This window comes from Neltuma alba, unplaced genomic scaffold (genome assembly GCF_004799145.2).
Source record: "Neltuma alba isolate B1F8T4 unplaced genomic scaffold, ASM479914v2 tig00011396_pilon, whole genome shotgun sequence".
In the NCBI taxonomy this organism is placed as follows: Eukaryota; Viridiplantae; Streptophyta; class Magnoliopsida; order Fabales; family Fabaceae; genus Neltuma; species Neltuma alba.
In genome coordinates this window covers 723,373-745,164 of record NW_021636085.1, presented here as the reverse complement: position 1 = coordinate 745,164, position 21,792 = coordinate 723,373, and the positions used below count along the sequence as shown (strand labels likewise).

At 35.0% G+C, this 21,792-nt stretch overlaps 1 protein-coding gene across 8 annotated transcripts; it reads left to right on the top strand.

The window, feature by feature from the left end:
- The first annotated feature begins 2,007 nt into the window (after nucleotides 1–2,007).
- LOC114712706 (putative GPI-anchor transamidase) lies at nucleotides 2,008–14,661 on the top strand. 8 transcript variants are annotated; one of them, XM_028897255.1, is made up of 13 exons: nucleotides 2,008–2,141; nucleotides 4,619–4,803; nucleotides 5,074–5,161; nucleotides 5,334–5,352; nucleotides 6,047–6,088; nucleotides 6,168–6,312; nucleotides 7,736–7,965; nucleotides 9,244–9,301; nucleotides 11,308–11,385; nucleotides 12,442–12,530; nucleotides 13,153–13,234; nucleotides 13,790–13,984; nucleotides 14,064–14,661. In XM_028897255.1, the coding sequence occupies exons 5-13, from the start codon at nucleotides 6,063–6,065 to the stop codon at nucleotides 14,205–14,207; spliced, it is 1,047 nt and encodes a 348-aa protein (XP_028753088.1). In that variant the 5' UTR covers nucleotides 2,008–2,141; nucleotides 4,619–4,803; nucleotides 5,074–5,161; nucleotides 5,334–5,352; nucleotides 6,047–6,062; the 3' UTR covers nucleotides 14,208–14,661. The 8 variants fall into 8 exon arrangements, with proteins under 8 accessions (XP_028753088.1, XP_028753089.1, XP_028753087.1 ...); XM_028897256.1 differs by having other exon boundaries at nucleotides 4,610–4,803; XM_028897254.1 differs by having other exon boundaries at nucleotides 4,602–4,803.
- The last annotated feature ends 7,131 nt before the right edge of the window (nucleotides 14,662–21,792 follow it).

Genomic DNA, 21,792 nt, shown 5'->3' with positions numbered 1-21,792 from the left:
GAAAACGAGAGGAGAGAAAATAGAGAGAAGAAAAAATTAGAGAGAAGTTGTCATCATCTTTCTTGTTTGGATAAATGAGAAAAAATAGAAAGGAGGAAAAAATAGCAAACATTTAAATGCCTAAAATGTGCTTATCAAAATATATTATATTTAAAATTAAATTAAATTAAATATTACAATAGAAAAATCATACTAATATTAGCATTATCAAATAATTTAAAATCAAGTTATTTGATTTATATATTTTTTCAGATTATTATGTTTTAAAGCCAAATTATTTAATAAAAACATTGTTTTAAGATAAAAAATAAAAAGTAAATAACTTTTGAATATAATAAAAGAAAATAAATATGGAGAGGAAGATAAAGGAGGGACAAATCATGGAAATCTTGTTTTCCTTCTCAAATCTCTCCATATATAAAGAGAAAATTATAAAAAAAAGATATGTGACCCACTTTATTTTTTCCTTCGCTTTTTCTTCCTTCTATATTTTCTCAACTATCTAAACAAGAAAAAACTTATTTCTTCCCATATTTTCAAGAAACAAAAAACTGGACTGGGAGCTAAACCGGTCGATGCAGTGGGTCAAGGGTCACTGGTTGAACTAGAGGTTAGACCGGGGTCGGACCAGTCATATTAAAATAATATAATTTAATTCACAATATTAAAATAGAACCAAATTTATAAATAATAATCACTTAAAAAAAAGATTGAAAGTTACAAAAGTAGTTTGAATGTTTAATTGTACTAAGAAAATATTAATAAAATTCACATCTTCATCACTATGCAAAATCAAAATCATCATTAAGATCATTGGTAAGAGCATGGATTGAGATATCATCAGTTGGGCGAGGAAAAATAGGAGTAACAATATCATCTTGCAAAGGTGGAGGATTAGCAATATCCATATCTTCATCACCTATATAAGACAATAATCAATATTAATGATTATACAAATAATTATATATTCATCTAAGAATACTAATAGAATCTTAATTATATATATAAACTTTCATTATCCCTCTCAAAAATTGTTGAATTTGCAGTACCTTCATTGTTAAATGATGTTCCAAGTAAACAAATCATTGAAATCAATCAATATGACTGTTTTTATTTTTTTCCCGGATCTTACATCTATATTATACACAATATTGTTCTACATTAGAAAAAGGAAATAAATCTCATTTTATCTAAGCCTAGCTACTTTACAAGTTATTAGTGTTGAGCTTGAGAATTCAGATGAATAAAAAAATAGAAGAAGAACACACAACGCATGACCAGCGAACCGAAAAACCGTAAGAGTAGAGCACATTTATGATTTAACTATCTAAGCCTAGCTGAATGAAAATTACTAACAAGACAACAAGAGGCAAGAGCACAGAAGCGACCACCTACAACTCTGACAATGATTCTACCACTGTGAAGAAGTAACAATGATGGGAGGCGACCACTTGCGGCTGCGACGTAGATTTGCGCTTGAACCACGATCACCGGCTGCTTCAACGTTCAACCTCGACGACTTGGCGCGAAGATTCGGGACCTCCGATGGCGAAGAAAACTTCGGCATAATGAGGTTGATTCAGCTAGGGATTTTCGATTTGGGGGAGGGTGGCAACGGCAAGAAGTGAAAGGCAAAGATTTTTCTCGAACTGAAGCAGGGGCCGAGCTCATTCAATTTGGACCGGACTGTCTTTTTTTTTTTTTTAATTTTCCAATGCCAAATGACTTCGTTTTCCATGGATTGAAGGATAAAAAAATAAAATATTCAAAACCGGACAACCCATCAACTATAGACCGGTTTTTTTGGCCTCCCAGACTGGACCACCCACTGGTTCACCAGTTTTCCGGTCCCGGTCTGGTCCGGTCTTTTTCCCTTGCATATTTTCCTCTTTAGTTTTCTTTCCTCCCCAATTTTCTCTCGAACCGCAACAGCCATCTCTCCTGGTGGATCCCTCCTAAATTTCCTGACCTCATCGTCTTTAGCATCATCGTGGGTGAAAGCGACAGAACGCCATTGACAGAACGAGACGACTCGACCAGATCTGAGAGGAAAGAGAGGCTTATTCTTCTTCTTCAACCTTCAACAGTGAGAGCTGGAACAAGAGCCATTTTCTACTGCAAGAAAAATGCCAGCCCAAGAGGTAATCTTTGCATTGTAATTCCGTAGAGGATTTTGAATATTCCCCGATTTATTCAACAACAAATTCGCATTATATTGTGTTCAAACACGCTACGCAGAGATTAATATAATGGGGTTTTAAGTCAATCATTTGGGAGACGTTAGAGTCACCATGGGAGATTAATGTGCAGTTTGAGAAGATGGGTCTTCAGAGATTCCCTTGTTTTGTGGTTCCGGTTTTTCTTTCGAGTGTAGCTGTGCTTTGTTATGGTAGCAGAACCAGTTCATTAATGAGAAAGATTGTGAATACTGTGGATATATATGCCACTTGATAACGATGTATTCGCAATCCTACCTGGTTATAATGCTCCTCAACAAGTTCCGTAAAATCTGTGTAAAATGATTTAAAATTCAGTTCTCTAGCCTTTGGCCTCATTCCTCGCCATTTTTATGGATGTATGGATTTCCTTGGTTGAGGTTCATATAACACAAGGTGATTATATGGGGAAGGCAGTGATAGTTTCTTGGGTGATTGAGGATGAACCAGGATTAAGTGTCGTGTGTTACTGGAATGAGAACAGTAAAGAGAATAAGATAGTGACTGAGAGCAAATTTGTTACCTTTTTTTTGGCAAGAGAATTTGTTACCTTTTTTTTTTTGGTCAAGAGAATTTGTTACTTATAGATTTTACAATTGCTCATCTGGATTTATTCATCACTGCACTATAAAATATTTGGAGGTAGGAATTGATCCATTGCCCCATGTTATGATTGTTGTTATTTTTCTGATGCTAATCGAAAGGGGTTTGTTTCAGTGAACGAGTTATTTATTACTGTGATAAAAAGTTTAATAATTTGTGAGGCTACTTCTCTGAATTTTTAGTCCATAGTTATTATTTAAAAGGAAAACCCATAGTTTTGTGGTCTTAGTAATCTGATAGTGTGGGGGCCATTTTGGCATATTAACTTATGAATAAAATACTTGGCCTAAGTAATCTGATTTTAAGTTGGTTCTAAATTTATGTAGAAGATTGAAAGCATGGTAGGATCTTCTCTTGAGCACGTCCTTTCATTTTTCATTGACGATGTTATGACGCTTAAACTTGATTGACGAAACACTTATAGATGTGAAAAACGAAGTTGTACTTGTGCAATATGTTTCTGTTACTTCTAGATACCATATGAGACCTAAATCAGCAACTAACAATCCCCTAATGAGAGATGTAAAACCATTGACACATTACATGGACAACAAATCCAACCTAATCCATACAACAGCAACTAAATAATGTACCCATCTTTAAAAGAGAACAGAACAGGAAAACTTATAAATGAGTCAAATAAAGTTAGAAACATCTAGTATTGAATCTATATGAGCATTGCTTATTTTAGACAACTTCTTCAAAGGGCAAACCAGCTACCCAAGTCACCAGATTTATGTCATAGTTCCATTTCTTGTTCTTCAACTTGAATGCTATATATGCCACAAATGTAATCTGACCTTAAAACACCACCCATACATATAACTTCATACTAAAAACAAGATAAAATTGTGTCAGAGAGTCCATACATTGAAATTCATTAATAATAAATCAAGTGGCTAAGACAGGAATCGAAGAACTATTATAACATTAAATATAATAATTATAACCTGTTATATAATATAATCCTAGCCACATTCAAACAAATAATATTGCAAAATACAGTAATCAAAGACCCTAACAATTGTAGCTGAGATAGGAACAGCAGCCCAGGACTTCAAACATTCGAATGATCTAATTGGGTCCACTAAGATTCCCAGATCTTCGTCGCCCATTACACTATCTGCTACCCTTCAAACCGATTTTTTCAAGTAAGAGATGTTTAGAATTTCAATTGTTTAGGTGTACTAGCAGATCAAAATGAAGCAAGAACAAATGGAGTGGGAAACTACAAAGACAAACGAAGAGGAGAAATTTAAAAGTTATATGTATGGGTGGTGTTTAAAAGTGTGATTGATATGTCTTGTAAATGAGACACAATTTTTAATTAAAGTATTTTCTTTTAATTAAAAGACCTTAATGCTATTAAAAAGACCAGGAACCATAGCCTGAGCACAAAGCCGAGCAATCTCACAGGTGCTGGTTAATTTTTCCAATGATCTTGATTTTATCTATTTGAATTTTCATATAAAATGCATTTTGCTAAGCCAGTGAATAAGTTGATTACCATTCTCTGTGATCATGGTGATTTTTTTCTTGTTTTCTGAGTAATCTATTTTGTTTTCCCTCCTTTTTCTAAAGATTCTAGACATGGGAATGTCTGGAACTGATTAATGTTCATTCTTTCTGGCTTGTCATATGCCATATCTTTCAATTTTTATTTTGTCTGCAAATCAAATGCTCATCCTTTGTTTTATTTTGGTGGAAAGCTTCCCACAAAAGAAAATTTTTTTGTTTTAGAAATGGAGAGAAAATTGTGAACTTAGTTTTCATGTAATTGAGGGAAGAAGATCTGGCAGAAATTGGGAAGAAATCATCAGATCTGGCTGGATAAGATCATCATCAGATCTGTATCTTGTTGCCCTCTAATCTCCATCACCAACTTCTAGCTTGCCATATCCGGTCTGCATTTTTCTTTCAAATGATATCTGCCTCTTGCTGTGAAAGCATTTTGTGGGACTGGGTCCCCATTCAAAGCTTCCTGGTTAGTTTCTATAAATCCCCCTCAATACTTCTCCATATTGGTTTTTTATGGATCCCCTGGGGGAATTATGTCATTCGTAGTTTGACTGAGGATTGTAAACAGCATCTGTTTGCTGATATGAATGCTAGCAAGTCTGTAAACTCTTGCACAATAACAAGTTTTGAGGCTATGATTTTGTTATGGAGTATTCAATTATTTCTCTCTTGATTCTAGCTAGTCTTGCAATTCAATATTCCCTGTTTGATCGCTCTTTTTTTTTTTTTTTGGCAGTTACTGAAATGTTTCTTTGATATCTGAAGAAAAGAGGTGCCTGAGTAATATATCTACTTTTTGAAGAACAATAGATTTGACACACTAGGTGTGAGAATCGCTATATAGAAGCATGAGGTTCCTGATCTTTAGCTTGCTAAGGTTACCTATTGGAGTGCTAATGTTATTACTGTTATGTCTTGGAAACATTGGCAACTCTGTGGCGCATTTGTCATCTTCATCTGAATCCACATTGCATACGAATAATTGGGCTGTTTTAGTCTGCACATCACGATTCTGGTAAGTGCAGCTTCCATTTTTAATTTATAACATAACAAAATTATAGCTATATCCTCTTTTTGTGAGTAATAAAACCCTCTTAAAGAATCATACCAGTGTTTTCTTTTCGTGGTTCCTTTGGATTGTTTATACCACCTTTGGCAACATGAAAATATGATGTTTACTCGAACTGACCTGGTTTCGGACATTGTTTTCCAACTCATTTACTCCAACTCAATCATTTATGTTGTCATTCATGATTGTTTTGTTCATTCGATTTTATTTCAACTAACAGCTTACTATAACATAAATTAATTATTAAATTAATTTAAATATTGTTCGAATCCAGTTTACTATCATTATCACTAAAAAAGTAATCACGTGTTAGAACGCACCATTCCTTTTTGGCTGTATCTCATCTCTACAACATGTCTAGTGAGCTTTAATACCGACTTCCTTTTTATTCCTGAGGACATAAACATTTTCAGCCACCTGTATTTTGATTTAGAGCAAAATTTATTGGTCTAGTGTGTGCATCCTTGAAATTGCTTTTTAGACTAAGTATCAACAATTTGGCCAAAAAAAAAAAAGATTAAGCATCAACAATGCTGTCTAAACATGTTACTAAGTCTTATAAAAGACGTTTTATAGCTATCACAAAGTCTTAGCTTCATGACTTGGTTAACATATTTAATTCGTTGCTTCCCTTATTTAGGTTTAATTATCGACACATGGCCAATACACTTTCCTTATATAGGTAATATCCAATTTAACTTTATTTGCTCCAATTATACTTTGTAATTACCTGTTGTCATTATAATTTCCTTGTTAATCAGGACAGTTAAGCGGTTAGGAATTCCTGACGAGAGGATAATACTCATGCTGGCAGATGACATGGCATGTAATGCTAGAAACAAATACCCTGCCCAGGTTTTCAATAATGAAAATCATAAGCTTAATTTGTATGGGGACAATGTGGAGGTGAGTTTTCTTTATGCCTTTCATTTTCCTTGTTCACTAGATAATATTCTTTGTGTTGGCTTTGGAATTGTCTTGATATGAGTCTAAATTATATTAACAAACCATAAACTCGTGAGCCAGTTTTGGTTGTGGATTTTAAACTTCCGCATATAAGTAATGAAAAGTAGGAATATATATCCACATATATGTAGAGATATGAACGCATATGCACACAAGAACAATATAATGAGATAGAAGAGTACAAAGACTAATGAGAAGGAACTAATCTAACAGCAAAAAAAGTAGTGAAGGAAATTCAATGCTCATAACCATCCCAAACAACTTTTCCTTCTAATGTGTAGCCTTCTCGCTGTCTAGAAAGAGGTTATTGAGAAATTCTGAGCTCTTGTTGCTCATAATGCTAACATCCGAGGTCAAGGCCTTTTGTGGCCTATGCATCTCACTACTTTTTAGTATTAATCCTACTAATACATAGCTTAAGCAGAGGCTACTCTTTTCTTTGATTCACTAGCTATGTTCGTAGAAACTACATGAGAAATTTGAAGCTTTGCTTACTAATTTGGGCACAAAAAGGGGAAACACGTAATAATATTTTAAGTTTACTTATGCGCTTCCTTTCACTATGCAATCAATTAATAAATAATTTTGCGGTGAGTATTAATATTACTGAGAGGCTTCTTTTGTATGATGATTCAAGCTTGTGTCTGCTATATAGCTGAGTTTGCCATTCTGCCCTGAATCTTGCATAAATAGTTTTAAGGTATTGTAGAGAAATTAGAGGAGAGAGGGGAAGAAGAAGTCTGGGTAGAGAAAGAGAGAGAGGAGGGAGAACTTATTCTATTCACTTTGGCCATTCGCCAGTCTGATTACCCAGGCCCCTTATTTATAGGCCTAAGGACTTGGTAACTAATGCTAACTAACTTCCTCCTTTCTATTATATTTACACATCAAATACCTTGGCTGACTTTAGGTACTCTTGCTACTGAAGTCTGTTAGCCATAACACATTTCTCTGATATGTAAATTTTCCATCTCTCTCTGATTGGCTTTAAGCTGATATCAATATTAAATCTTATAATTTCTTAAAAGAGACTTAGGGATATTTGGATGGAAACTAAATCATGATTTTAAAATTGATTTTACGGTATACTAAGTAAATATGTAAGGGGAGTTTTGTTTCGATTTGTGTGAAAACATTTTTGCTTTCTGGGGTTACCAGGCACCCTCTTAATAGAAGACGTGCTGTGGTAACCCAATAAACCTCTTTGTCTAGTCACATTCTCTCACTTTTTTCAGTTGAACACTTGTGTATATGTAGACTTCCATCTGATATGATGCTAAAGAGATATTCATCGCTTCCAACCTGTTTTGGGGCTATAAGCAATGTCTTTTAGAGGATGAACATTTTGCTTCTTAACTTGCAGGTAGATTATCGTGGCTATGAAGTGACAGTGGAAAACTTTTTACGAGTTTTGACGGGTCGTCATGAGGCTGCTGTTCCAAGGTCTAAGCGTCTTCTAAGTGATGAAGGGAGTCATGTACTTTTGTATATGACTGGGCATGGAGGTGATGAATTTTTGAAATTTCAGGACTCTGAAGAGCTCCAGAGTCATGATTTAGCTGATGCTGTAAAGCAAATGAAAGAGAAGCGTAGGTATGAAGTTGTTAGCATCCTGATTTGATTTTCTAAGATGAAGAGGGAATAATTACAGTGAATCTCTTCTGGATCTTTCAAGTGAGAATCTGATAGGAACTGACAGTAGGAACAGTAATAAATCAGATAATGAAACAGTGAATGGGCTCCTGATAGTGAAATAATACTCGAATAGGATTAATCAATAGCAATCTTCCTACTCAGTGGGAGATAGGAAGTTACAAAATGGTTCACACACTCACAGCTCATACAATGGTCCTGACATTCGAGAGGTCAGCTCTCTCCTCACCATGCTCTCATGCAAAAAAAACGTCTTCCCTCCCCCAAGCTACAACGGCTAAAATACTTAAAAGTAAACAGCACAGTCTCCAAAATACAACAACCTAGTACACACACCTAAAGACATTAGAGTGTGCTACTTTCTCCAAAAAGGTAGGAATTAGAAGTCAACTCCCTGGTTGCTTAGAAAGGACTGTTGCCTTTTGCTTGCTTCTGCCTCTGTCGCCTCTTATAGGTATTTTTAAATAGGTTGATCCTATCAGAATCTCACTTGATAAATCTCAATAACCAGGGATAAATTCTATTAAGAATGAGTAAAGTAAGAGTCTCAATCTACACACCCTCAATAGCCGAATCAATGGAGAATTTCCACTTAATTCAAATAGTACTTTATTTCTCTGGTATGTTGGCCATAAAATCTGCCAACACATTTATAATGCAGAAAATATGACTAAATGAGAATGAAAAATAAGTAAATATCCCTAGTATCTTGGAGCTAAGCTAACAGAAAGAGACGGTGGACCTAACAACCTAAAGTTCACTTACTCAGCTGATAAATCATTAATAAAACAAATAAAACTTATGAGACTCATTCAGCTGTCCTTCAAAGATGAAAAAACTGACTCAACCACTACTCCATTCTCCTTATTTCTTCTCTGGTATGTTAATGTGCTGATTTGGAGTCTTATCAGAAATCTTATGCAAATTAATGTTGTGACTTTTAAGTTTGATTTGTGAACTTGATATTTGATAAAGTTTTGGATCAAGGGCTGTAGTTGCATGCTTTCTTGTATGGCTGTTTTCATATGCTAAAGTAATGCTTAGTTTTTTGTATGAAGTTTTTGCTTGGCAAATGTTTTATGAAATAGACCATTTTTCTAACTATGAAGATTTAATCTATATTTTGTGATTAACTTCATATTTGGTAGTTATTGACATCTTGTGACCTCTTTATATAGGGCAAAAAACTCATCTTTTTGCTGGTATGTTGTCTCTTAGGTTTAAGGAGCTATTGATAATGGTGGACACTTGCCAAGCTTCAACTCTCTTCTCACAGGTCTCAAAATGCTTTCCAGAATATGATTTTTAGAAAAATCAAACATGAATTCTCATTAGATGGATTTTTAGAATATTATATGAAGCTTATTCATTCTTTAATTAAAAGGAGATGTTGGCAATCAGTCAATCGAAGTATTAATTGCATGATGTTGCCTTGTTAGATTGTTTTTACATAAGATTACTGCATGCCTTGTGTTTTTACGATAGGTGCCTTTGTCTATTCCAATGGGATTTGTAATCATTGGTAAAAGAACTTTGGATATTAGGAAGCTTAAACTCAGTATTTGTTAATTTGATTGTGATAGGGTGATTGTAGAAAGAAAGGTGAAAGAGAGAAAAACAGAGTGAATACAAGGAGAAACTAGAATTATACTGTATAATTCAAAAGGTCAAAGCATATGAGAATAAGATTGATGATTACCCTATTTATAAGTCATGGGTAATTCTAATCTCAATTAAATATCTAATCCAAACACTACTATTACTGATATAATTAAATCCTATCTAAATCCTCCTAATATGATAATATCCAAATTCTATCTAAATTTATTTAAAATCCAATAAATTCTTATAATTAATGAATCTAATAAAATCTTACCTAAACTTATCAATATCTTCTCTACAAGAGACCTTTGTCCCCAAGGGCAAGTACATAGAAAATGGTACTAAATTAGAGCCAAGAAGCATTTTAAATAATCCATGAACCAATTTTGTACCAGCAACCTTGTATTGAAGCATTGAACATGAGACCCATCAACGCCAAACGTGAGTTTCACACTCTTGCAGGTTCTTGACTTGCAAAACTCATTGCTTAGCCATACGTGACCAGCCTAGGAGCATTCCTTTTGGTTGTATGTGACAGCCCTTGTGTTGTCCCCAAAAAGCTTAGTTGCAAGTGGAAGTTTGTATACAGAAAGCTGTGTTTTATTCCATAGGATTGAATGATACATATAGGCAGAAGAGTGATTTAGCATATCGCATGAAATCCTCCAGAATTAATGAGGAAGTGAAAAAAGAAAGAAATATATTCTGTAATCCCTAAATTAGTGCCTAAGAAATGTGTCTAACGGGTAGAAAATCAGAGTACATGGCTGTGTTTGATTCTAGGTTAAAAGTGAATGGGCCTCCCCCTATGGCCCATTTCCAACACTCTCCCTCAAGCTGGGGAATAGATGTTAATTATTCCCAGCTTGCTAGTCGACTTGTCAAACTTGTTCTTGACCAGTGGTTTGGTCATTACATCCACAATCTGTCTTCCAGAGGGAATTTAGGTTAGATCGATGACTTTAGCTTCAATCTTTTCCTTGATGAAATGGCGGTCAATTTCAACATTTTGTTCGGTCATGTTGGACAGCATTGTTTGCAATCTTGAGTGCAGCCATATTATCACACCACATCTTGATTGGTGTATTTATTTCTATGCCGAGTTCTCTTAACACATGTACTACCCATATTAACCCTGCCTGCATGTGCAATCTCGTAAAAGTACTCAGGCACATGACTTTCCTTCTCAAATATTAGCTTATTGCTTGTGTAGTTTTACTTTAATTCAATTATTTAGAGTTCCTGAGACAAAATTACGGAAGTTGATGGGTGGAGTTTTACAAGCATTCTACACTAGATAGTTATAGGTCTTTGTCATCTCACAAACCTTTGCCTGCTAACTAACCAAATGTGATGTGCTGGCTTACTTATAGCGTATTTTGATCCATTTTGACTGTCATGTTGTGAAGAACAAAGGACATGGCTGTACCTAGTAAATTTCTATTTGCTTTTACTTTTAAGTTTCAACTCTCTGTTTACTATTGTCCTGGGCTAGCTTGGTACACATCCTTTGCATGTATTTAAATGTCCTGGTGGTAAAAGGCAAATATGCCGCATAGATATGTCAAAGCCTGAAATCCTCTAATTCTTTTCTCTGTCACGTTGAGAAAAAGTTGTCATTTATTTATTCTGCTAATTTTTTTCCCTAGGTTGACTTGGTTCATTTTCTGAACCTTACAGCTTCATTCCCCAGGTGTTTTGGCTATGGGAAGCAGCATGAAAGGAGAGAATTCATATTCACATCACTTAGACCCAGATGTATGTATCCATTTTCTAGTATTAACCATCTGCTGCAGTCATTCCTGTTGTTAATGGCATTTAGATTCTAGACATAGGCATCAAAACTGCTGTGGCATCCTCCCCAATAATAAATAATTTGAGGAATTGTATTAAAAGAATTTTTTAAAAAATCATGATGACACAATTTTCAAGCAGTGTCATTACTTTACTAAGTATATTAAAATCACTCATGGGCCTTAACTCCGATTTCTGAGTTGAATTGGTACTTGAAATGGTATCCAAGTCACGATGAACACGTGATCTGAATTGATCTTTTCTGTTATACATTTTCTTGATTGAAATTTTTAGTTCTAGTCACAAGGAGCTTGTTCTTGTTTTACTCTTAAATCTCATAATATGCTTCCATGTAAGGTGTGTTAGAAATTATAATAAAATATTACGAGTCTTCACTTAAATGCAAGGAAAATTTAAATCTGGAAAACATTCATTTAGAAAGTTTTAAACAGATTAATGACCATATCATAAGCTTCTGAGATGAATTCGTCCTTTATTGTATAAATGTACAGCAACATTCAACCTAAGCACCAATTGACGTAAGTGGGAAAACAAAACTTAAATGTTCTGATGTTATTAGCAAGAGCTAAGAAAACATCTGAGTAAGTATCTAGCAAAGCTAATAAACTGAACGGACTATAGAGGGCGTGAATGAGTGTACAAAAAAAAAAAAAAAAAAAGAAAAAAGATCATTGTGCTAGCAGTCAAGAAACAATGGCAATCATAAGACCAAACAAACGGTAGGCAATGGCAAAAACTCGAGGTCTTGAGCAGTTGGCAAATTTCTCTTCACTTGGCAGTTCTGATAACAATATGTGGGAGAGAAGAGTCTAGAGGAAGATAAAAGGATAGAAGTTACTTGGTTGAGGATTTTGTTCTATGATGGCTAGAATATGGCTACTTTTAATAACGTTGATCCTTGCAATGTTATTGACATGGTTCGTAACTGTGAACATTTGATTCTTGAATTTGGTCTATGATCCGGACAACTAAAATTCACTTCTGTTTTATTTAATACAGGTTGGTGTTTCTGTTGTGGATCGTTTTACATATTATACTCTAGCCTTCTTTGAGAAGCTAAATATGTATGATAATGCCTCCTTGAGCAGGTAGACCATAAGTGTTTTTCGGGAGTGTGAATACATGACTTCTTTTCCTTGTTATGAAGTGTTTCTGTAGCCTCTGTTTAACTTTCCGGTCTTGAATGATCTTGTAATTTTGATGAAAGAAATCTGTTGAGAGATCAACATAGATGAGGATCATTTTGATTTTTCCATCAAACCAATATGGAAAACAATGAGTTTCAATTTCTATGCTACATGGATCATCCAAACTTCCAAATACTGGAAGATGAAACTGAGTTGGGTCTTCCAATTTGTGACATGATATTTAGTTCTATTGATTACTGTTGTCCAAATCAAATATTTGATTTTTAGTGGGGTTTTACATGTCCAAATGGATTTTCCAGGAAAGTTGAATTCTGTTTTCATGGTTTATAATTCTATGGTCTGTGCAAATGAAAACAAAAGTTTAATTAAGGTGATCGACTCTCATGTTGTGATCTTGGTGAATCCGCCTCTCCCCTTCTCTATTATGTTAGTACAGATAATTGGTATGGGTTGCTTAGGAGCATATCAAGAGAATTGTGTTGCAGTAGGTAGAGCATTCCAGCGTCATATTCTTTTGGTAGTTATATTGTTAATTCGGGCATATTTTGTGTTTGTTTTGCAGCCTTTTCAATTCATTTAATCCAAATTTGTTGATGTCAACCGCATATCATAGAATGGACCTATATCAACGTAGTTTGGAGGAGGTAATAATTTTTTGTTCTTAATTTAATGCAGATGAACTTTTTTTTCAATAAATATATTGAAATATTTTTTATGTTGAGGAATTGAGTAACATTATTTGTTGAGGGATTACCTACATAAGTAACAGATGTTTACTCTGCAAATTGCTGCTACCTGGCATTATTTTACATCTCATGGTGCATCATGGGCTGCAAAACATCAAATAATATTGGCTGTGAATATTCTGTGTATAGTTTCCACCTAACACATTTTATTTCTTTAATTTATCTCTACTCAGGGAGTTGTTGAAATCGTCTTATAAGCTATTTTCCTGAAAGAATAATAAAGCAATGAGAATCTTGTATACTTCCGTAGGATATGCGTTGTGGTTACAAGACAGATCTCTTAACAAGATAGACGAGAAAATACTATACGTGACAGAAATCTGCATGCCAATAAACGTTTTTGTGTGTTTATGCTTCTATGTACCAGTTATTGCGTTGATGTGGTGAAAATGAGCATTAATCAGGTCTAATTGGGAAGAATTCTATAAGGATGATTTTGTTTCTCCTTGTTAGGTACCTGTGACCAACTTCTTTGGTTCTGTAATGGAAACATTACATACTGATTCAGCATACAGTTCCCACAGGAGTATAGACGTTGGAGAAGCCAAAATTAAAATTTGCACAGATCAACCAATCTCTGGGAGCGACAGAAGAATTTTGAGAAACATGAATAACAAGGATCAAGTTAGTAGTAACTTAAGCACTAAGGTGACTATCATATGCGCCATTAGGATTGGCACATTATTTCATGCATAGCATTTTTCAAGAGAATGGATTTTCTGTGCAGGAAAATTCACGGCATAGCTTTGGACAACTCTGGAATTCTATTCTCAGCAAGTCGACCACACCTGAAAACGTTGATGCATTTGTGTGCCACTCCCTTCTTTTAATGCTTCCTTTGTTGGTAGTTTCCACATGGCTATCACGCTAAAGGGCTGGAACAACGATTTTGAAGTTGCTTATGCATGCCTTTAATGTTATGGTTGCTGGGTATGCGATTTTCTAGGAAAATGCTTATAACCGATGGTTTCACACTGGGGTTGAATTCAGAGGAAGCTGCCTCATGGTTTCAACCTATTGGTTTGTCATTTTTTGTTGCCCTGTTCATGCTGTGGTGCGACCCTGTTGTTCTGGTTATGCATAGTTCAAATGGTGTTTTTTGTATCTGTTTTTAATTGAAATGGAATTCAATGGACATATGATCAGAAGATTCACTTGAAGCACTTAGAGTTTCAAACTATTATTCCCTTGGGCCCCGATAAGAAGCTAGAACAGCCATGTTGGTTTTGTCTGTTTTTCATTGTAAAATTTGATGTTCACGGTGGGAGCAGGTAAACTTCTATGATCGTACATTTTCTAGTGAAAATTTCTTGATGTGAAGTAAATTTTAGTATGAATTTTAATTACTCCCCCCCCCCCCAAAATTTTTTTTTTTCAGAAGCCTCAATTTGTTTTTCTAACACCGTCTTTATCTTGTCCTCAAATCATTGGTTCGCTTCGGTGAACTTTAAACGTGTAATATGATACGGGGGCAAATTTGGCTTTTTACAGAAATAATTTTAACACAATTTTGCTTTTTGAAATTGCTTTTGGAAAAGAGTACATTATAAGTTCAAAAAGAAAAAGAAAATCAATATCAATATCAATATCATTCTTTAAAATCAAATTATTCTAGATTAATTATGACCAGGCCAAAACCTGTGCTGCTTAGGGTAGAGCAATAGGTAGGTTGGGCAGCTTGTGTCCTAATTTGTAACCGGCCTGTTTAAAATTACATGGGACTTGTGATGAATCTGTTTAAGTTCGTTGTAAATAGGCTAAGAATAAATAGGGGGTTAAATAGGTTATGAGGAACCAAGTAACCAAATCAACTAGTCAACTTTCATCAGGGCATAACAATTTGTCAAAATGTAGCTGATAGATTGAGGAAGATAAAGGAGGATGAAAGAAGACCAAAAAATTTCATAGCAAAAACCACAACCACCTTAGATATAGGCACAATTGCATTGATTCGAATTGAGTGAGTATGAGACTGGCAAGGTAGAGAAATGATGGAGAGCAATGAGCAGAGGGAAGCAAAGTCACAGACATGGAGAGAAGAGGTGATAATGAAATGATGAGAGGTTGATGTGCGCGGTGAAGCCATAAGAGCACTGACTGGTCGTCATTGCTGCCGCCTGGTCAACATTAGGAGTGGCTTAGTAGTGGCGGAGGAAGAGATGGTAATGGTGATGTGAGAGAGGAGAGAAAGAAGAGAGAAGTGGAGGAGGAAAGAAAAGAAAAGCGGCGATGGGTTAAAAGGATTGGAGGGAAAAAAGACGGCAATGGTAGAATGAGGAAGCATGAGGGTTTTTTTCTTCTTCCAAATTTAAATGTTATATGAAAATTGATAAAAAATTTTGAAGTTGCGTGTCACAAGAATCCACAGGCAAAACACTTTTGCCACTAAATCAAGGTTATAACTGTTATATGAGTGTGACAAATAATATATTATAATATACTTTTCATATTAAAAAATGAAAAAAAATATATACGAGCGAGTAAGGGCATTGATTTTACTAGCCTGCCCGTTTAAATTTGCTCGTTTAATATACTTTTTGGGAGATCCAAATGGGTAAAATTTCACATGGTTGTGGGCCAGTATAATGGGCTATGAGTTTTTTGCTCAGTCCTAACACTACTTTTCCATATAAACCTTGTTTTTTTAACGTGAATAAACTTGTATTTAACTAGAGGAAAAATGACTCGTTGGACTCAGACGATATCTGTTTACCTCGGGCACCAGAGCCGTGTAGGGACCTTTTGAGAATGGACAAGGAGAACATCTCTTAAAGTCAAATCTGAGTTGTACTAGGTTTTAGTTTTTTCTTTTCTCTCAAGCCGCTGGCTTGCCGTGTAAAACTAAAAAAAAAAATAGAGGAAAAATGTGAGAATTGTGTAGTTAAATTTTCACTTTCTTATGTTGATGGAGTCTTCAAAATTCTAAAAGGAGAACATTGAATCCTTGTTTGGATGGAGAGAAAATGATGGAGGAAGGAAAACCAGGAAGGGAGAAGTAAATTTTCCTTTGTTTGAATGATCGAAGAAAAAAGGAAAAAAAATTAGGAGAACAATGAGGTGTGAGACTCACTCAATTTTTTCTCCATTTTTCTCTCGCTGATAAATGGAAAGAAAATAGGAACAAAACTGTACTTACCCATTTGCCCTTGTCTTGCCAATAAATCTCGCTGCACAGTTTTTTCCTATTTGGACTTGCCACACAATTTTGAAACAAAGTTGGCTACTACAGTAGTCAGTTCATCCACAACAAATATATGTGTATGTATTTGGTTTTAAAATAAAATTTGGTTTGAATTAAATTTTATCCACCAAAAAAATATAGCTGCACCTATTAGTATTGAAAGTAGCATTTTTTTAGTTAAATCATTTGGCTTTAAAATATAATAATATGGAAATATATTCTCGAAAACTAATTTAAAATTAGTTATAGTTTCTTCTAGTTTTGAATTAGGTTCTTAAGCGCTTTTCTTTTTTATTATGTCCTTTTAGTTTGTCCGGTTATACCACTGTTATATCTGAATTAACAGTGTTAACAATTTTGTTAAAATGTGTTGATGTGGCAAAGAATTGGACTATTTTTACTCTAATAGCTTGGATCTTACTCAGCATTTACGGACAAAAATTTTTTGTCACGTCTTAAGAGAAATTTTTTGACTAGAACGTCTAAAAACAAACTATTATACGATTTATGGACGTTCAATGAGTTATTGACTTGATGTATTTATTTTATCTTTCCTGAATCAATAGATTAAAAAAAATGGATACAGAGAATCACCCGCCGGGAAGCAAAATATTATGTTTAAAAATTAATATAATACTCCTCCAGTCCTAAATATAAGACCCTTTTCGTAGTATAAATTACACTACAAAAGGGGTCTTATATTTAGGACCGGAAGAGTATATCAAAATGATTAAGAAGCATGAAATCAATTTTTTTTTTAAAAACTATATTCTCCCCAATTCTTCATCATCTACGAGGCATATCTGCAAATCAAATGGTTGCACAATAAACCGGAAGCTTTGTGAATCTTTGAACCATGCCTTTAAAGGTTGAAGGTTGATAGTTATGATGACCTAGAAGCTTCAAATCCGCATTGAAGGAGCAATGATTGACCAATCTCAATTATCTCCCTTTTTCTTCCTTCTACAAGTAGAAGTGGGAATACTGGCTGGTCTTGAAGCTTCAAATAGACATTGAAGGAGTAATGATTGACCACCCTCAATTCTCTCCCTTCTCTCTTCCTTCTACAACTAGAAGTGGGAATACTTGTAGGTCTAGCCTTATAGGGCCGGCTCTGTAAGGCTGAAATCAATATATCTATTAATACTCTTCCACTAAAACCACGACTCAGATGGCTTATATTTTAGCTTAAAACTCATTTTACTATTCATAAGAGATATCTGGCTTCATAATAATTTTATTGGGCTTTGTGTCATGCGGCTCTCAAATGGGGCTACGTGTTGTGGATACAACTTGAAAATTTGAATTTGAATTTTGAGCCGTATCTGATTTCTCAGTCTCAATATTCAACATTAAGGCCCTGTTTGGATGACATAGCAAACCATGGTTTGGAAGGTTTGAAAATTTTGCCTACCTATTTGGATGACATTTTGTGCAAACCATTTGCACAAAATGTCATCCAAACAGGTAGGCAAAATTTTCAAACCGTGGTCCAGGAGAAACCATGGTTTTATTAGAAGCAGAAAATAGTCACTTTTGCATAGAAAAATTTGCAACAAGTCGGGTGATAATTGAAGGCAACAGTCATTGACCAAAAATACCCTTCTTCCTTCGCTTCGCTGGCCGACACTTTGGAGTGATTATTCTCTCTTCACCCAGCTCAAATCTGCAATTCAGCTCGACTCTTCACCCTTTCTTCATCAGCTTGCCTCTTCATCCTTTTTTCATCAAAAATTTACTCAGCTCGGCTCTTCGCCCTTCCTTCGTCGTTGCTGCTCTGAATTTCTACACTGATGAGATCATCCTAGGCTCGCGAAAATAGGGGCTGGTTGTGTGTTTCTCGGCTCGCCAAAACTATATCAAGCGTTGGGTCATCCGATCCATCCATCCTCGATTTCCAATCTTCGTTGTTCAGTTCGTCCGGTCAGGTCGCTGTGTCTAGTTCGGTTGGTCAGATCTTGCACTTAGGTTAGCTCTCTCTTGTGATATTAAAAATTTTGTTCACTCATGCATTTTCTCCATTCACAACCATCATCAATCTATCATCTGAATTGTAGCTCCCTGCTTGTGGTTGTGGCTCACTCCCTCCTCTTCATATCTTCATTGCAGCATTGAGTCATTAGTGATGAATGCGTTGGCTGTTTTTTTAGAAATGTGGCGTTGTTGAAAATTTGTTTTGGCTTTAGTATTTTCACTGTCATATGTTGATTTGGAATGATTTGGCTGTAGTGTTCTACTATCCTCTTCGAATTGTAGCTCGGTTTCCTGGTTGTGGATCTGTTTGTTTTGCAAACTTCCTCCCACTTTTGTTTTTGAATTTGTTCAACTAGCTTTTTCCAAAACTGACCGGCATGTTGTTCGAAGGAATGAGATCATTATTGCTTGCTTTGGTTTCATAGTAGCCTGATTTTATGAAACAAGATCTGGTTCTGGAGGCAAGGGATGTATCTGGTGATATTGTTTTGGAGACGAGAAAGCTTGCGAATTGAATTCTACTTATATAAATTCAATGCAAGTTCTTTTTCCTCTTGTTGCTTGGCGTGGGATTCCTTTTTTTTGTCTAGATTCCCCCCAGAGAAGAAGCCTGTGAAGTCGAACTGTGTATTGGGACTTTTTTTTTTGTTTCTTGGATAGTACTTCAAGTTTATGATTAGTTAAATTAATTAACATTATTTGTCAAGAGTTGATCTGATTTGGGATGAGATAAGAAATGCGTTGTCCTGTACTATTGTATTAAGGACTTTGATAGATTTATGGCCAACTTTTGAGAGTGAGGAGAAATGGAATCACAACTCAAATCCATGTATATATTGAAGGAAGTGATTTGTATTTTGGTCAAAGGTTTATGTTGCTAGTTTTTTCTATTTTCGGTTGACAAATCCGATAAGAATATAATTTTAAAAAATATTATGAAAGGCTTGTGCAACATGTTATTTCTTTAAAACAATTATATGCTTTATAATATTATTGCGTTCATCATGAACATTTGTATTAATTACGCACATGAACGAATTTTTTTTCAAATGTATTCGTAATACACAATTATTTCAAAGGTTAAGTACAATATGATTTATGGTGCATGATGGTTCAAATATGGTTTTTCTTATTATTTTGTCTTCCAATTGTCTTTCTACAACAGTTAAGAAAAAGGAAAAGTATATATAATTATTTAGTTAGTTTTGATGTTTTAAAAGTTAGTATTTTGAAGCAAAATAGATAATGAAGTTTAGAATAGGAGGGGGTGTATTTTTTCCGGCCATTTAAAATTAGAATTTTCTTGTGTTTGTTAATTTTTGTCGCGCTTGGTTTGGTAGAAAGGAATTGAGATTTAAGATGTGGTCAACTTTTTCACCTATTATAGTAAACAATATGATTTTCGTTATTTCATATAATTTTGGGTTGATTAACTTGTGATGACTAAAGAGCTGTAATTGTGCTATAGCATAATGGGTAAGGATACGGTGAAAGCTTCCTGGGATCTAAGAACTACAAAAGTGTTTATTAACCTGTGCATTGAACTTGTGCAACAAGGAGAAAGAAAAGGTACAAGCTTAACAAAGAAAGCTTGAGATATTCTTGGTGATAAGTTTACTACCAAAACTAAAAGAGTGTACGCAAAACCTCAATTTAAGAACAAATATGATTCCCTGCGAAAGGAGTGGCAGACATAGGATAGGCTGCTTCATGAGACAGGTTTGGGATGGGATACTGAAAGGAATACTGTCAGTGCAACTGATGATTGGTGGGAGAAGAAAATAATGGTAATTATTGAACCTTTTGATCTTACATTTTCTTTGCCTGTTAATTTTTTTGGTATATTTACTGTGTTTTGAATATTTTATGATATTATTAGTATCAAATGTACAGGAAGTTCCAAACTACGAAAAACTCAAAGAAAGAGGACTTCACTTTAGGGATCAATTAACTCAATTGTTCGGGAGTGTGGCTGCAACTGAACCACAAACATGGGCACCTTCTTCCATGACACTTCCAAGTGAAGGAACACCCAATGAAGATTTGGAAGAAGGGTCCGGAGATAGTGATGAAATTTTAGGTGCGCCAACTGGTATAATTAGGGAATTTAACTCAGTAAACTTCAATGACAATAGTGGAGGTAGTGGGGGCAACACTGAATTGAGGCAGGATAACAATGGTTGGGGTACAAGCAGAGGTGGGAGTCGACCTAGTAGCTCACTAGGGGTCAGAAGGAAGAGTGAAGTCATCAAGAAACGCACATCTCCCTCTATGAAAATAGCGGATGCACTTAGCAAGATTGCTGAAACAAATATTTCTGAGGCTGAGCATAGAAATGAGGTCATTTCACGAGTAGAAGCTAGAAGGTTGGAAGAAGAAGTGCGTGCTTATGAGATTTCAATTAGGGGAGTCCTGTCTCACCTCAAAACAATTCCTAAAGTTGTTAGTGATCCTGATTTCTTTAGACGGTGCCCATAACTCCTCATGGAACGGCCAGAGGCACAGGAAATGTATGTAGCTCTGAAGGATCAAAAGGAACAACTTCTCCCCATTTTGGAGCATTACACTAGGGATTTATGACTTGTTTATTATATTAGATAGTTCCTTATGTGTATCGTTTTATATGACTAGTGGATTGTTGTATGAATCAGACAACTCTGTAACTTTTATAAATGTTTCGTAATTTCTATGTAAGGATTCTAAACTTTATGTGTATGTGCACATGATAAAACGAATATGGATGCTGAAATTAAACTTGTTGAAGAGCATGCTAAGGGATGAAAAAAAAAAGGTTAACAAAGTTGCAACATTGGTCAGTGCATACGCTACTTTGAACTTGTGTAAAGAGCTTCGGTATACAAGTGCTTATACAGGCAGCTTATGGGTAAGGGACATTTTAGATGGCAATCCCAGTCATTGTTATAACATATTTAAGATGGAACAAGGTGTGTTCTTAAGTCTGGTAGAACAATTGCAACAGCATGGTCTAAAAGAAACTAAACATATAGGGATACATGAATCCGTTGCAATGTTTTTACATATCATCCACTAAGTAGCAGAATGCAACAAGAAAGATTTCAACATTCAGGGGAGACAATTAGTAGACATTTTCATAATGTCTTAATGGCATGCTGTCGACTTGACATGTCTAATATCAAATCGAAGGATCCAACATTTCGGCATGTTCATACAAAAATTCGGTTTGGTAAATACTGGCCTTTTTTTAAACATGCTATTAGAGCAATTGATAGGACACATGTTTCCTACGTTGTCAGTGCAACAGATCAAACTAAATTTATTT

Excerpts from the sequence above, each read along its gene's own strand:
- LOC114712706 (XM_028897249.1), top strand. The coding sequence starts at position 5,186 with ATGAGGTTCCTGATCTTTAGCTTGCTAAGGTTACCTATTGGAGTGCTA. Across the intron at positions 7,966-9,243 it reads CAAATGAAAGAGAAGCGTAG|GTTTAAGGAGCTATTGATAA; the intron begins GTATGAAGTTGT and ends GTTGTCTCTTAG. Across the intron at positions 13,985-14,063 it reads GTAGTAACTTAAGCACTAAG|GAAAATTCACGGCATAGCTT; the intron begins GTGACTATCATA and ends TTTTCTGTGCAG.